The sequence below is a fragment of the Ceratotherium simum genome, chromosome 7 (assembly GCF_057802395.1).
Source record: "Ceratotherium simum simum isolate JZ-2026a chromosome 7, ASM5780239v1, whole genome shotgun sequence".
Taxonomy (NCBI): Eukaryota; Metazoa; Chordata; class Mammalia; order Perissodactyla; family Rhinocerotidae; genus Ceratotherium; species Ceratotherium simum.
The window spans coordinates 31,220,874-31,236,858 of record NC_141906.1 but is presented as its reverse complement, the minus strand read 5'-3'; the positions used below and the strand labels follow the sequence as shown (position 1 = coordinate 31,236,858).

At 53.7% G+C, this 15,985-nt stretch overlaps 1 protein-coding gene across 1 annotated transcript in view; it reads left to right on the top strand.

Moving 5' to 3' along the window:
- The window catches only part of CHRDL2 (chordin like 2), a 30,681-nt gene extending 27,502 nt beyond the window's left edge, over window positions 1-3,179 (top strand). Inside the window, exons 10-11 of the mRNA XM_004433994.2 lie at window positions 2,248-2,340; window positions 3,028-3,179. Of these exons, the coding sequence (XP_004434051.2) occupies window positions 2,248-2,340; window positions 3,028-3,107 (173 nt within the window). The 3' untranslated portion in view covers window positions 3,108-3,179. The remainder of the gene's footprint in view (window positions 1-2,247; window positions 2,341-3,027) is intronic.
- Window positions 3,180-15,985: the final 12,806 nt, after the last annotated feature.

Genomic DNA, 15,985 nt, shown 5'->3' with positions numbered 1-15,985 from the left:
GGGTTTCTGGAGGATTAAATGAAATAACGTAGGTTCAGTCCCTGACCTATAGTAGGTGCTAACAGTGTTAATATCCTCATCCCACATCATCAGTCGGTTAGAATTGCAGAGAAGCGGGTTTCAGCCAGTGAGAGGAAGCTTTCTCACAGTTGGAGCCTTCCTGCAGTGGAAGGGAGGGAGCAAGCTCCATTCACAGAAGTCTGCAAGCAACCGCTGGGGGTGGATTCTGCCAGCAGCTGGGGAGTTAGATTCACTAACCCTCATAATTGTTTTGCGCCTTGCGATTCCGTTGGCCCCTGGACAGGTGCCGGCTATGTGTTTACTCGGCCCCTCCTACTCCACCAGGTGCTGGGGCCCAGAGAGCAGTGGACCCCAGCCTCTGGCCTTAGGGGGCCTGGGTGCAGCAGGAGCTCCCTGGGAACTGAGCTGCTCAGGGAAGGCTGCACAGAAGGTGGGCCTGGGGCTGGACAGGATTTAGAAAGGCAAGAGGGGCACATTGCAGGTGGGGTGGTGGTGACAGCCTCAAACTCTGGCCCTCGAGCCCAGACTGATAGCCCTGCGCTCTGTGAGTGATATGTAGCAGGCACTATGTGTAATGTGCTTCATTTAATCCGTATGAGAAACCTGAGGGGTGTGTATTAATGCCCCATTTTGCAGATAGGAAAACTGAGTCTGAGAGGTACAGTGACTTGCTCAAAGTCACCTGTAAAGCTTTCAGTTATGCTTTACAGGCTATGGTGTGGGGACCCACCTACCTCCCTGTCACCTCTTCTCCAGGTTGTATTCTGGGGTTGGTGCAGTGGCAGGCCTGGGGCAGAAGGACCCGTCCACATCTCATGCTTGTGATGTAGCCTGGGCCTCGGAGCAAGCCTCTGTCACGTCCTGGTCCTTGGCCTCTGGGCAGGGATCCTGAGGACAGTGCTAGACATTCCTGGCCTCCTGGACCTCAGTCCCAGGACAGAGCTGTCTGTTCCCCTCGGTGGGATCCCACTCAGATTCCCAGAAGCAAGGCCAGTTCTGGTGTGCTCGAGGGTGGTGCTGGCCTAGCAGAGGCCTTGCTGTCGCATCTGTTCTTTCTGGCCACAGACCCTGGTGGTAACAGCTGGCGCGACCTCACAGCCCGTGTGCTCAGGGCCTCAGCACCGTGTGTGGTGCCGTGGCCAGCTCCCCATGGCATGCAAACATCAGGAGATCCAGCTACTACCTCATTCCCCCTTGGGCCTGGCCTAGACTGGGCACACATACATTTGCTTATCCATCCATCCATCCATCTATCCTCCATCCATCCATCCTCCATCCGGGGATTCATTCATTCATTCATCATACATGCTTAATGTGGGCCAGGCTCAGGGGACCCAGCAAGGAAAGCCCTCCTGGAGTTCCCAGTCTGGTAGGGGAGGCAAGAATAGATACAATGATAACACATTAGAAATAGGAACAATCACAAACAGAAGCCAAGAGCTGTGGGTGCTCCAAGGAGGAAGTTATAACTACCAGCAGAAGCGGGGGGCGGGTGGGAGAGGAATCAAGGAAGACTTCCAGCTAAGGCTTGGAGGATGGTAGGAGTTCACCTGGTGGCCACAGGAGAAGGTGTTCCAGCAGAGGGGACGGCATATGTAAAGGCTGGGCCCCCTCAGGGGACTTCAGCCAGTTGGTTGGGCTGGAGCACAGGCAAGGCCCCTTGGGGTTGGGGTGCCCTGAGCCCTGCGCTGAAGGGGAGCCCACAACTCCGACACTTGCTAGTGCTTTGGTATCTGAGTAAGGACACCTACTGATTTTATCATACGTTCTCCGCCCAGAAAAAAGCTTGACCGGTCCATATGGGTTCCCCCCCACCCCCCCCTCCCCACTGCACTGTGGACAGGTGAGTGGGGTGAGAGCAGTATGGTGATGATGACAGGAATAGGGGCAGCAGAGTGGCAATGGGGGGTCAGGGAAGGGGAGTGACAGGGTAACATATATTTTCAAATGACTGTAGTTAGGATCAGAGATCAGAGGGAAGGGAAAGGGGGTCAGAAGTCTAGTGTAGTGAGCCAGGCAAGACGTGATGGGGCCTGAATGGGGAAAGTGGTGGTGGGAATGGAAAACAGACTCAAAATGTATAGGAAATGTAGTCCCCAGGATTTGATGTCTGGTCAGACTAGGGGAGGGGAGGGAGGAGACTGGACCCTTCCGAGTTGAACTCACCCTGTGTCACTGACTGCATGGCCCTTACTTCCCTGCTCACACCCTTGTCTCTGCCCTCAGGAATCTTCCACTTGATTCAGATCAAGAAAGTCAGGAAGCAAGACTTCCAGAAAGAAGCACAGAACTTCCGGCTGCTCACCGGCACCCATGAAGGTGGGACCTCGGGCTGAGGGCTGGGGCCTGGGAGGAGAGCCGGGCGAGAGGCCGGGGCCTCTTGGGGAGTTCCAGGCTGCTGGTGCCGGGAGGGGGGGCTGTCAGCACAGACGTCAGTTCCCGGCACAGGAATCCAGTGGGCGTCTGCGCCAGAGATTTCCCAATTCGGAGCTCAGGAGCAGAAGGGTGAAGCAGAGCCAGCTGGATTTGGTCTTGGAGGTGGGGGAGACGAGGCTGTAGAGGAGGGAGGTCTGAGCCCCCAAACCCTGGTGCTGCCTGCTCCCTCTCTACTGGAACCCTCCCCACCACTTTCCTCCTGATGCCCTTAATTTGCTCTACAAGACTCTGAGGAAGAGGGACCCAGGTGGGGCTTCAGGTGGGGGAGAGGACATCACAGATCAGAGCCTCCCCAGCAGGTGTCAGGAAACCAGCCCAGCCCCCAAATGTTGGTTGGTTGAAGGTGGGGTCACGTGCCAGAACTGATCGGGGTATGGGCGTATGACGGGGATACCCACCCCCTTCCTCCCTGTCAGCTCCAAACCCAGGCCCACCCAGTCCTCCTTGCCCTAAGTTTTTCCCACGCTAGTCACTCTGCCTCTGTTGTGTGCATGTGCGTGCGCGCACACACACACCCCTATACACACCACACACCACACACACACAACTCTTCTGCTTTCCTCCATGCAGGTCACTGGAGTGTCTTCCTAGACCAGACCCCAGAGCTGAAGGTCACGGCCAGTCCAGACAAAGCGACCAAGACCTTATAACAAAGACCTGAACAGTCGCAGATATGAGCTTTATCATTTTTGTTGTTATATATTAATAAATAAGAAGTTGCATTACCCCTTAACCCTGCCTGCTGAGTTCATATCTAGTCTCCACATGTTCTCACAGTGACTGCAAGGCAGGCCTGGTACCCCCATTTTACACGGCTGGAAACTGAGATGCAGAGGGGAAGAGACTGGCCTCTGTCCTCACGGGGAATTGGTACCCGAGCCAGGGCTAGTTCCCCCGCCTCCCTGCCCAGGCCCTTATCTGCCACCATGGCTTCTCCCCTGCTCTGTCCTGCTCTGTCCCCGGCCCCCAGCACCTCCTGCTTTTACGGGCAGCCTCGCTGTCACAGCTCTTTGGCACTGAGCCTAAGAAGGGGAACTGACTCTAGTTAGCCATCGGAGGGGGTGAATGGAGCCTCAAAGCGCTTTCCCAGCAAACAGTCCAGGGATCCTTACAATTGTCAGCGGCACTTTAGCATGAGGACGCTGAGTTCAGGGAGGAGCAGTTATTTGCCTGAAGCCACAGAGCAGGGTGGCAGCAGAAGCGGAATTGTGTGCCCGGCCTCTCGCTCCGGGCTAGCACCCCTGCCCTGGCCCACTGTGAGCGGTTATCAGCCCACGTAGTCTCACCTCAGGATTTCCAAGACTCAGCAGTCAGACTGCCAACCCCGGCACCCCAGTCTGGAAGAAGGCCTAACAGTTACAATTAAAGACAACATCGATAATTCATCCTGCCCACATGTACAATTCCTTGCAATTTCAAAGCCATTTTAATGCCCATGATTCCACTTCAGGTGAAGAGTGTAGGAATTACTCCCATTTCAGAGAGGAAGAAACAGAGGCTCAGGGTTGGCCAATATCTTCCTCAAAGCCTCGGTGATGAGTGGTGAAGCCAGGACTAGAACTCAGGCCTACTGCCTCCCAGACCCACGCGCTCTCCCCAGTACAGCGGGTCTCACTCATCCCACAGCCACAGCCCCCACCCCTAGAGAGATGGTGTCAAGTGGCCTGTTGGCTGGAGTTCTGCCACCAGCAGCCACTTAGAGGGCCCTGGCTATTGTCTCCCGAGCCCTGGTCTTGTACCTGGGTGTCTGAGGTCCGGGAAGTGTGCTGAGCAGCCTACCAGTGCAGCCCTCACTGAGCAGGGACCCTCACCCTTTCCAAATTCCTCTGCCAGCTCTGGGGGCCTGGTTTGAGAGTCTGGGGTTTGGGGAACATGGCTGGAACCTCCCCTTCCTCCTCTGAGTCAGAAGACACCAGCTCCTCAGAGCCTCCCCTTGTCCCTCCTGGAGAAGACTCATCATTCTGGCCTTGCTTGCTCACCACGTGGGGTTAACTTGGAACTCTGGGGGTAGGTTCTGAGTATCCCACATTTCAAGTGTAGGAACCTGGAAGCTCAGCCATTCACACGGTGAACTCTGGTTATCCTTCAACCTAGCTCAGACGTCTTCTCAGTAAAGCTTTCCCTGACACCACCCAACCCCCCACCCCACATCCCCCTGCCCCCTGCATGTGGCTCCTCCCCTCTACTGGAGAAGGGGGTTGGAGGCAGGGGCTCTGTAATCAGAGGCAGCTCCGGGGCCTCAGGACAGGAATGGACTTCCCCGTATACTTTTCCTGGTTTGCAGGCCAGTTGCCTTCCTGGTTTCTCTCATGAGCTTATCCAAAGCCTGGGATGTTCACCCCAAGCCTTTTCCACCATGGGGGGTGTGTACAGCACATCAGCACCTCCTCATTTGGTCCAGACCCTTCTGAGTGTGTAAACACAAGGCTTGTCTTGGGAATCTCTAAGCAGCTCTCCCAAGGTTTTACATGTCTCTGAGTAGTGTCTTCCCCTTCCATGTATTTATTCATAAAACACTTTATGAGCTACTCCAGGGTAGGCCTTAACCTAGACGACTGACACAGTGTCAGGAACCAATATGGCCCTGCCTGTCCTTAGGGAGCCAGAGTCTTGAGGAGGAGACAGAGCCCATGCTAAGAGCTCTGACAGCAGGGCGGCGGGGAGCACCATCCCTGCCCAGACTGAGGACACTTCAGCAGGCTCTGAAGGATGAGCAGGAGTTAGAAGACAAGGAGGTAGGAGGGCAGGAGGTTGGGTGACGGCATAGGAAAAGACATCTGCACGGAAGACGAAAAATAGCATGTTATGGGGAGAATCACAAACAGCTCACTGTTCCTGGATAATAAAGTTTGAGGCAAAGAGCAAAGTGAGGTGAGGCTGAAAACCCAGCTGAGAGGCTCTGGCTTCACCCTGAGGGCAGCAGGGAGAACTGGAAAGGTTTCAGCGCTTTGGTCAGATCTGTGGTTTCGAAAGCTGGCTCTGCCTGCTGGGTGAAGACCCGTGTGGCAGAGAGAAGTGGGAACCAGGTAGGAGGCTGCTGTGGGAATCCACGTGAGAGGTGACAATGGCCTGGGCAGCAGAGAGCGATGGAGATGGAAGGGAGGGCAGAGCTGATGACGGACTGGACACCGGGCTGGGGGAGAGGGAAGAGTCCAGTGTGTACCTGATGTCTCATGTGGTGACTGGGGGGAGCACCCAGAAGTTTCAGCCTAGGGCACGTTGAGCCTCAGGAGATACCCCAGACCTTTGGGTGTATTGTGGGTCTGGAGAGAAGGCTGGGCCGGAGATGGGGATTTGGGAGCTGTTAGCCTGTAGGTGGTAATAAAGCCTGGAGACAGGAAACATTGGCCTGGGAGAGACTGTAGGGGGAAAAGAGAAGGGGCAGCAGGACAGAACCCTGGAACATCAGCAAAGGAACCACCATGGAGGCGAGAGAGAAGCCAAGAGAGTTCAGGGCTGAGAGTCCAATAAGATGAGGCCGGGAAAGGGTCCTCCACAGGGACAAGGGGGCTTCTGGTGCCTGTGGCAATGGGCAACATCAGGAGAGCTGGGAAGCAGGAGCAGGTGTTGGGAAGGTGAGGAAACAGACAAGTCTCTGAAGAACTTTGACAGTAAAGGGGAAGAGAGAGGCAAGGCAATGACGGGCGGTGGAGATGGGACGGAAGAAGAGGATTTTTCAGACAGAAGATATTTAAGCAAGACTTGGTGATGAGGAGATCCCACAGGAGAGGGAAAACTAGAAGAAACAGGAGTGAGGATGGAGGAAGAGAAGGTTTAGGGACAAGTTAAAATCCATTCTTCCTCAGCCACTAACTCACTGAATAACCCTGGCTGGTCGCCCCATGAGTGTGACGAGGGAGAGGGAAGGGGTGGTCTCCCGGGGCTTCCCAGCTTTCCCATCATGGGGGTCTCCATGAGTCCTGGGAGTCCTATGGGATCCACTGTCCTGCTTGGTGGCCAGGCTGGGCACAGCCCGGGCTCTGGATGAAGAAGAGACATCCCCTCCCACACGCCTAACCTGTTAGTTAACACTACACGTTCAAGTCCATTGTCTTATCTGATCCCTAGGACAATGCAGTGAGGTGGGGATTCTCAACCACATTTAGAGATGAGGAAACTAAAGTTCAGGGAGAGGAAGTGACCTAATCAAGATCATGTACTAGTAAATGGAGGGGTTGGACTCTAGCTAAGCTCTCTGATGGGACCCAGAGTACTGGAGGGGCCAGGTCCTGGGCTGGGGCAGGTCAGCCTACCTGGGCTCAAAGCCTCTGTTCCACTTGACCTTCCCAGGAAGCTTCCTGGCCCCCAAACTTGATCATCCTATTATGATGCCAAGCCTGGCCTCCAGGTTTCCTGGGGAGGCTTCCTCCTCTTCCTCCTCCAGCAGCTGTGAAGCCACCTCCCTCTGTCCCCCCACGAACCCTGGACTCTGGCAGTATTTCTGAGAAACAGGACCTGACCTGTGGTTTGGGGCTGGCCTAGGCGTGAGGGAAGGCCCGGGGCCCTGCCAAGCACAATGGCATCTCTCTCCAGGGCTGGCCCAGCCACCCTTCTTCCTTCACCCTGATCCCTTGAAGACACCCCTGCCTGCCCTCTCTTCCTGCAGGGTCAGTTCATGGAAGATGAACAAGAAGTGCTGTGGAAGGTTGGCTGAGGTTGGAAGGGGGTGGGGTGGCATGGGTGTCTGCATACAGGGAGCTATCTCAGACCTTCTAGAATGGGAGTTAGGACTTGGATCTCTGTCAAGGCTCAAGGCTGTTTGAATGACCACGTGACATCTGATGTTTCTCCCCAGTCCCACCTTTATCCACCCCCACACACAGAACAGAGCTCACAGAACTTGTCCAAAGTCAAACAGTAACCGAGAGTTGGGGCTGTGACTGGAACCCACAGAGTCTGACTCCAAAGTTCACCCCCTCCCTCCGCCCATGATGTCTGGGCAGACGATGAGGAGATCAGCCTTCTCACCAGCTCCCAGGCCACCAGCATCTCCCCTCCACCCCTTCCCATTCCCAGCAATTCTTGCCTATCAACCCAGAATGATCTTTGAAAAACAAATCTTACCCTGTCTCTCCTTCATCAAGCCCCTCCTACGATGCCTTCCCTCGGCCCTCAGTATAACGTCAAAGCTCCCTCTCCTGGCCCTTTAGGATCTGGCTCCTGCTGCCTCTTTGGCCCCAATTCCCCCACCGTCTCTCCCAGCAGCACCGCAGGGTCCAGTTTGCTGCCCTCCCTGACCAAGCTGGAATGGATCTGGGCTCCACGAAGACCTGGATCATGGACTCTGACACCATCAGGACGTTCTTTCTCTGTTGCCCCCTGCATATCAGCACTTTCTTTCTAATCAACTCTTTCCAGAAGCAGACAACACACAGTGCACTGCTCAGCATCGTAATAGCTCCCAATCAAATAGGGTACAGAAGGTCTTCCCTTCCAATTCCAATAGAAAGATTCTGGGGAACGACTCTGATGGGTCTGTCTTGGGTGGTACATAATAAATCTCGGATGGTCAGGGATGAGGTACTAGAATCATATGATTGGATTAGGGGAGCAGTTGCCCCAAATAAGAGTGTGGGCAGCAAATATATGGTCACTAGAGGGATCCCTGTTCCCAGACACCACTACCACTTCAGACCATTTCCTAAACCAGTGTCCTCTCTTCCACACCTTACACATGCTATTCCCTCTTTCTAGAAAGCCTTTCCCTATTCTCTGCCTGTAGTACTGTAATTTACCCTTCGAGTCCTCAGAAAAATCCCTCCCTGATCCTCTCTGCTGCCCCAGAGTTGTATGCTCTTGTGTAACCAAACCCACCATTTTGTACTGCAATGATCTGTTCCTAAGCCTCTCCGCCACTGGACAGTAAGCTTCTTGAGCCAGCGACCACACGGTGGTCATCTTTGCATTCCCAGCCCCTAGTCCAGAGGAGGCATTCAACACGTGCTTATTGAAGAAGGAAATGAGGGAAGGAAGGATGGTACTGATGGTGAGGACAATGGTGGTGAGATGTGGTTGACTGCTGATATATACTAGGTACTCAATAAATGGTTGTTGAGCCCTTGAATGATCGCCACTACCATTTTCACTGCCGTTACCACTGCTGCCACCACCATCACTGTCACCTCCACTACAGGACCCCCCTCACATTGTAGGGCCCAGGGAAGAAGACAAATGGAGCCTCCGTACCATATCCTAAGTATGCAAAAGTTATGAATCGGACTGACAAACTATTAAATAAGTATATTCTATCTTCCTATCTTGACAAATATTCCTTCTTAATGACCTGGAAGGCCAAGTTCAAATTTAAAATTTTCTGACTTCTCTGAATTCTTTGCCAGAACATGGAATTTTTTGCCAGAGCACAGGGAGAGACAACCTTTGGCCCCTGGCTTCCTGTTCTTGACCCGCCTCTCTTCTCTTTCCAGCTCTGGCCTGTACTGTGGGGGCCTGTACACACACGTGTGGACACTCCAGCCTGTGTGACTTTGGTGGTTTTATTTATTTATTTATATTTATTTATTTATTTTGAGTAAGATTGGCTCTGTGCTAACATCTGTTGCCAATCTTCCTCTTTTTCTTTTTTCTCCCCAAAGCCCCAGTACATAGTTGTGTATCCTAGTTGTAGAGTTGTAGCTCTTCTATGTGGGACGCTGCCTCAGCATGGCTTGATGAGCGGTGAGTAGGTCGTGCCCAGGATCCGAACCAGTGAACCCTGGGCTACTGAAGCAGAGCACGCAAACTTAACCGCTACCCGGCCCCTGACTTTGGTAGTTTTAAAACATGTCCATGATGTTTTTATATTCCTCCCATTGAGAAGTTCGGCCCATGTCCCCTCCTCATAAATCTGGATGGGCTGTGACTCATCTGTAACCAATAGAATGAAACAGAAATTATGCAGAGTGACTTCCAAGGCTAAGCCACAAAGGGTGATGCAGCTACTGCTCTGTTTACCGAGGAACCTGCCCTGGGCTCCCTGAGCCACCAGGTAAGAAGTCCAACTACTCTGAGGCTGCCATGCAGTGAGGAAGCCCAGAGGCCACACGTAGATGCTCCAGCCAGCAGCCCCAGCTGAGCTCCCAGCATTATCCATCAGATATATGAATAAAGGCCCGCCCAGATGATTCCAGCCCCCAGCCACTGAGTCTTCCTGGTTGAGGCCCCAGACGTTGTAGAGAAGAGACAAACCGTTCCCACTGTGCCCTGTCCAAGTTCCTGACCCACAGAAATCATGAGCATTAAAAAATAGCTGTTTTAAGCTACTAAGTTGTGGAGTCATTTGTTATGTAGCAATAGTAACTGGAACAATGTCCAAGTTTCATCCAAGCGCCACTCCCGTCTCCCCGCTTCCTAGACAAACTATCCCTCAGGCTTAGACAACAGACCTGGGGAAGAGGACTACGTGGTCCTAGAAGCAGATTCGGGCTGTTTGGGCAGAGAGTTCCAGGATCCTTAGTTCCCAGAGTATGGTCTAGAAGGGGGTGGGCGCACACATCCCCTTGAATCCATGGACTCCTTGTGCTGTGGGTAGGAGTGCAGCTGAAAGAGGGTCAGAGTGGGCTCCTCTAGAGAGCATGGCCCAGGATGGGGGTTCCTCTTGCCTGAGTCTAAGGGTGGACCTGCCCTCCACCATCACCACCGCCACCACACCACCTACTACTACCAGCACTGGTAGTGTCCCACCGTACCTTCAAAAAGATTCCAGTCTGGTGAGGGAGAAAGACATCAACAATGGCAATTGAGAGTGACAAGTGCTCTGACAGAAGGAAGCACAGGGGGCTGTAGAGAACCTGGTGTGGGGGAGGGGGTGTCAGAGGACGCGTCCTGGAAGAGGGGACACCCAAATAGAGACTTTAAGAAAGTATCCAGAGAAATTGGAGAAACCATGTTCCAGTCCTGGGAAACAGCATGCTCAGAGGCCTGGTGACAAGTCATTGTGGTGCATCTGGGGAAGTACAAGCAGACCAGCCCGGCAAGAGAATGGCATTGGGCAGTGGAGGGGCGGGGGTGAGGCAGGCAGCAGGGAGTGGGGGGAACAGTCTCCAGAGAGAAGCCAGGAGAGGTAGGCGGAGGCCAGCTGTTCCAGGGCCCTCAGCACAGGGCTGACGCTCAGCGAGGATGCGCTGGCATGGCTGTCAGTGCCGGTGTCTATTCTGACTACCCAGGGCCTGTTCCAAGCCAGCAGTTTTTCTGAATATCACCCTATTTTTTTTTTGAGCTTGGAAAGATTTTTAAGCAGGCATGTGACTCAATCACATTTGTATTTTACAAAGATCCCTCAGGCTTCTGTGGGGAAAAAGGCTTAGAAGGTGCCAAAAATGGAAGCAGAGCAGTCAGTGAGTTATCACAGCGATCAGTGAGAGATGACGGCCGGCCGTCTGGACTAGGGTGTGGCACAGAGATGGAGAGAAGTGGATGGCGTTCAGCACTATTCAGAGGGCAGAATCGACGAAAGCAAGGGTGAGTCAGACATGACCCCTGCCTTCCATGAGCTCAGTGCAACAGAGAAGAAACAGCATGGACATACATAGCAATTAAAATCAGCTCATTTAAGCCTCACTACGAATCTCAGAGGCAGGTACCAATATCCCTCTTTTGCAAACGAGGAAAAGTGACGCCCTGTGGCAGATACTGTTGGCCGCCCACCCAGCAGCTATTCCTCTACCTCCTCTTTGCTAACAGAACCCCATTTGGATGGAATCTCAGCACCTGGGGTGAACCACTGACTGACCTAAGCCAGCCTTGGCAACCCAACTCTCCTCTGCCGGCGACTGGTCTAGGGCTGGGTACATGATCCAATTCTGGTGGGTTGTCAGGGGGAGATTTTCCTCCTCATAGGAGACAGTCACATGAGGAGAAAGCCTTTTTGCTGCTGCCCTCCCTTTGCCTCCTACCTCAGACGCTTTCTCCTAAGGACATGAGACATGGAGCTGCAGCAGCCATCTTGTGACCATGAGGCTGAGGATTATGAAAGCCAGCAAGGCTGAGGAAGGCTGAAGGGGCTGAGTCCTCACTGACATTGATGACCCACATCCAGTCGATCTGGGGACCACCTACGTTTCTTGTTAAGAAAACAACAGATGTCCTTATAACTTATGCCACTGTAGCAGCACTGCCAACGACTTTTTCATCCCTTTAACATTTTCATACACACTGGCTCCCACTGTGCTTTCATTCCCAACAGCTGGCACCTGCTTCCTTCTTCTCCTTGTCAAAGGACCGCCTTCAGGCTGCCAGAGCCCACTTTGCCTGTGAGCATGGAAAGCCAGAAGAGCCTAGGGATTTACACCCCCACTCCACCCAAGGGTGGCCTTTAACCAATGACAGATGAGTATGGAGGTGACAGTTTTCCAGCTGCCCTGCACTGACCTGGACAGCTCTGAGGAGTGATCTGCACTGTCCCTGAGCTCCTCTGCAAGACGGAGCCAAAGTTGCCCTTTGTGGGACTTGGCTTGATATCACACTCCCCCTCCTGGTGCCACTTCCCCATGTCCTTACTCCTGGTTTGTCTCGAAAAAACTTCCTGATCCGTGATCTTCACAGGACTCCTCATCTCAAGTTCTGCTTCCGGGAATCCCAACCTAAGACAGCCACTATCACTCAGATTTTCTGTACTTGCAGCCTAAAGCAGCCTAACACACATAACCCAGCAAGGGGAAGTTCTTATAGTAAGTTCGCTCAAATGTAGGTTTCCTGCCTGCAAATCCTATGGGTTTTTTTAAACACACTAATTCATAAGCCGATTATTAAAAACTTATTTTTATAAAGTGTTATATTCTAAACACAATAACAAGGGCAGCTAATTATTGCCAACTACTGAGCATCTCCCATGAGCCGGCACCAGGCTAAAGGCTTTACCTCAGAGCCCTCATTTAATCTTCACCAGAACCCTGTAGTACTAGTTTTCTATGCTCAGTAACAAACTACCACAAATTTGGAGCTTAAAACACATTTATTATCTCACAGTTTATATAGGTCAGAAGCCTGGGCACAGCCTAGCTGAGTTCTCTGCCTTAGGGTCTCACTAGCCTGAAATCCAGGTATCACTAGGGGGTGGTCTCATCAGAGGCTCGGCTGGGGGAAAGATCCACTTCCAAGCTCCCTCAGGTTGTTAGCAAAAGTCATCCCCTTGTGGTTACGGGACTGAGGTCCCTGTTTTCTTGCCGGCTGTTACCAGCGTTCCTAGAGAATGCCACATGGCCTTTCCATAGGCCCTCCCACAACATGACAGCTCACTTCTTCAAAGGCAGGAACAGACAGTTTCTGACTCCAGGGAGGGGCTAGTTCCTCTTTTAAGGGCTTTTACCTGATTAAATCAGGCCCATCCAGGATAATCTCCCTTTTGAGTAACTCAAAATCAACTGATTTGGGACATTAATTACATCTACAAAATCCCTTCTCTTCTTTGCCATATTCCACTGGCCAGAAGCAAATCACAGGGCCCACTCACACTCAAAGAGGGGGATTATACAGGGTGTGAACACCATGGGGACCACCCCAGGGACTGTCTGCCACACTATTATCCAAATTGTATAGTTGGGGAAACTGAGGCAAAGGGGAGTTTAGTAATCCCACCCAAAGTCACACTGCCAGTGAGTGGAGGGGGAAAGTGGTTTCAAGCCAAGCACTCTAGTTCAGAGCCTGCGCTCTTAACTGTGACCCCATGACCTGGCACTGACCAGACCCCGCCCCAAGTACTTTCCCTTTCTTTACTTCCCTGAATCCCTCAGTAATCAAGAGGAGGAAATAGAGGCTCAGAGAGATTAAGGGACTTGCCCAAGGTCACTCAGTGGTGGACCCAGGGCAACAGACTGGTTTATCATACTCCCAAACTCAAGATTTTAACCGGTATAGAATGTAATCAGTGCTTTAACAGAGGAAGAGAGAGTGGGGCAGGGGTGGGCAGGAATGGAGGAGGCAGCCTTTCAACAGTGTCATAGAGAAATAACAGAATTTGGCTATTTAAGGGCCGGCCCCGTGGCTTAGCGGTTAAGTACCCGCGCTCCGCTGCTGGCGGCCTGGGTTCGGATCCTGGGCGCGCACCGACGCACCGCTTCTCCGGCCATGCTGAGGCCGCGTCCCACATGCGGTAACTGGAGGGATGTGCAGCTATGGCATACAACTGTCTACTGGGGCTTTGGGGGGAAAAATAATAAATAAATTAAATCTTTAAAAAAAAAAAGAATTTGGCTATTTAAAAATGGGGAAGGGGGGAAGGGACAAAGTGTATGTCCAAGGAGGGGACAGCTTGGGCAGAGGCAATGAAGCAGGAAAGCACAGTGTTTGGGATGGGATGGGGATGGGGGCTTGTCTAGAACCAAGATGGGGGACTGTGAGAAAGGAGGCTGGAGACGTGGCCAGGACCTAATTTGGAACACCAGGATAAGGAGTTTATTTTGAAGCCAATTGGGAGCCACAGAAGGGTGTTGGGCAGCAGCAGCCATGCACAAAAATGCCTTTAGAGGAGGTAATGGCAGCATGTGGGCGAGGGGACCATTTAGAGTTTTCCTGCCTCTAATGGCCTTTCCCACTCGAGGGCACCTTTGATTCTCCCAAAGTCCAAAGAGGGAGGGTGGATGAGTAAGGCTGTGCCATTTTATGGGCAACGACACCGAGGTCCATTGGAGGACATGGTGCTCTGTGAGGAGAAGGAGGCTCAGTAGTGCAGCGAAACGTCCCACTTCAGTCATGGTGCTGGGGGCATGGGGACCAGGGATTATATATTTTCCTACAGACTATGGCTCATTCATCCTCTGCACATCCCACATGCATGCACCAGAATCAACCTGGGGATTGTTCAAAATGCAGATTCTGGGGCCACAAGCCCAAAAGTTCTGATTTTGCAGGTGTGGAGTGGGGCCAGGTTTCGGCATTTTAAACAAGCATCCCAGGCGGATCCGAAGGTCCAAGCTACCCTTTAAGAAACCCCCAAGAAATAAGGGTCAAAACCTCGGCCGTAGAATGCTGCCCACGACGCAGCCTTCCCTCTCCCGGCCTCCTCCTCCCCCCCATTCCTCTGCTGGCTGCCTCAGCCCGGGTCAGAGCTCATCCACCCTCTCACCAACATGTTAAGGCCTGGGTGTCCGAGCGGAGTGCTACTATTAATGGGGAAACTGAGGCTCAGAGCGCCAAGAAGGCGCCCCGGGTCCCCCGCTGTACAGGCGAGAATCGAACTCGCGGCGCCGGCCCCGCGAGGGCTCCACTTCCCGCGGCTGCCGGCAGGGGTCCGCGGAGCCGGGCACCCGAGGCGGGGCGGGGGCGGCGCGGGGGCGCTGGAAGAACGGGGGCTTTGATTCGCATCTCCCGGCGCAGACCCAGACGCTAATTAAAATCGCCTGGGCCGCGGGGGCGGCGGGGCGGGCACAAAGCCGGCTTTGAGCGGGCGGCGGCGGCGCTGGCGGGCGCGGGGCCGCGCGCACAGGGGCCGCTTGTGGGACGTGTTTGTTTTTGCTCGTAAAGCGCGGCAGCCGAGCGGTGCCCGGGCGGCGAGGGGGGCCGGAGCCTGGAGAGGGCCCCTGAGGCCACGGCCGCCGCCCCCGCCTGCCGCCCGGCCGCGCGCTGCTCCCCGCTCCGCTGCCCTCACCTCCCGGGGCGACCCTGGGCCAGTGCCTTCGCGCCCCGGGCCTCAGTTTCCCCATGTAGTGCACGGTAATGATGGTAACCTAGTAGTGTTACTAAGAAATAATGTTTATTGAGCGCTTACTGTATCCAGGCCCTGGGCTAAGGCTTTTCCCTCTCCATCCCAACTTTATTAATATCCCCATCTTATAGATGAAGCCCCAGAGAGGTTGAGCACCTTGCCCAAGATCACACAGTTCTAAATGAGAGAATCAGGCCTGGAATCCAAGTCTGTGACTCCAGAAGCTACAGGAGACTGCCTTCCAACAGAGAGAGAGAGCAGGGCTAGGGCCAGCTGGGAAGGTCACAGGAAGATGGGTTTCAGCAGGAAGAATTTTCCTGGTCAGAGCCTCCTCACTCCCCATCAGGCTGCTCATTAGAGTGAGTTCGCCAGCGCTGGGGTATTCCAGCACAGCCCTAAACACAACTGGTGGTGGCTCTCTGAGGCCCCTTCCAGCCTGGGTCTTTAGGATCCCGGGCTATGCACAGTGGCACTGCCCTGCAGGGGAGGCCCCTTCCATCCTGGGCTGTAGGGGATGTTGGGGGTGGGCTAGGATGCAGGTCTGTGTGGATGGGTGGTGACCAGGAAAAGATGGGAGGCTCCTCCTTGGGATCCCCCCTTGTTGGAGGGAGCCCCTGGCCTCCATGGTCACAGAATCCCTGAACCTCAGGCTCACGCTCTGGCCTTCACATTCAGGCCTCCTGTGATGAGAACTTGCTCCTGCCAGGTGAATCTCTCTTCCACCCACTTTTCACCTGACTTCTACTCATGCTTCAGTTGTCAGCTCAGAGCAAGTTACACTCTCTCAGGACCCACCATTTGTCCTTCAGAATGCCCATCACAGTGGTAATGATGTGCTCAAGGTCACTGCCTTCCCGGCCAGACCAGGGGCCCCTGAGGATGGGACTGAAT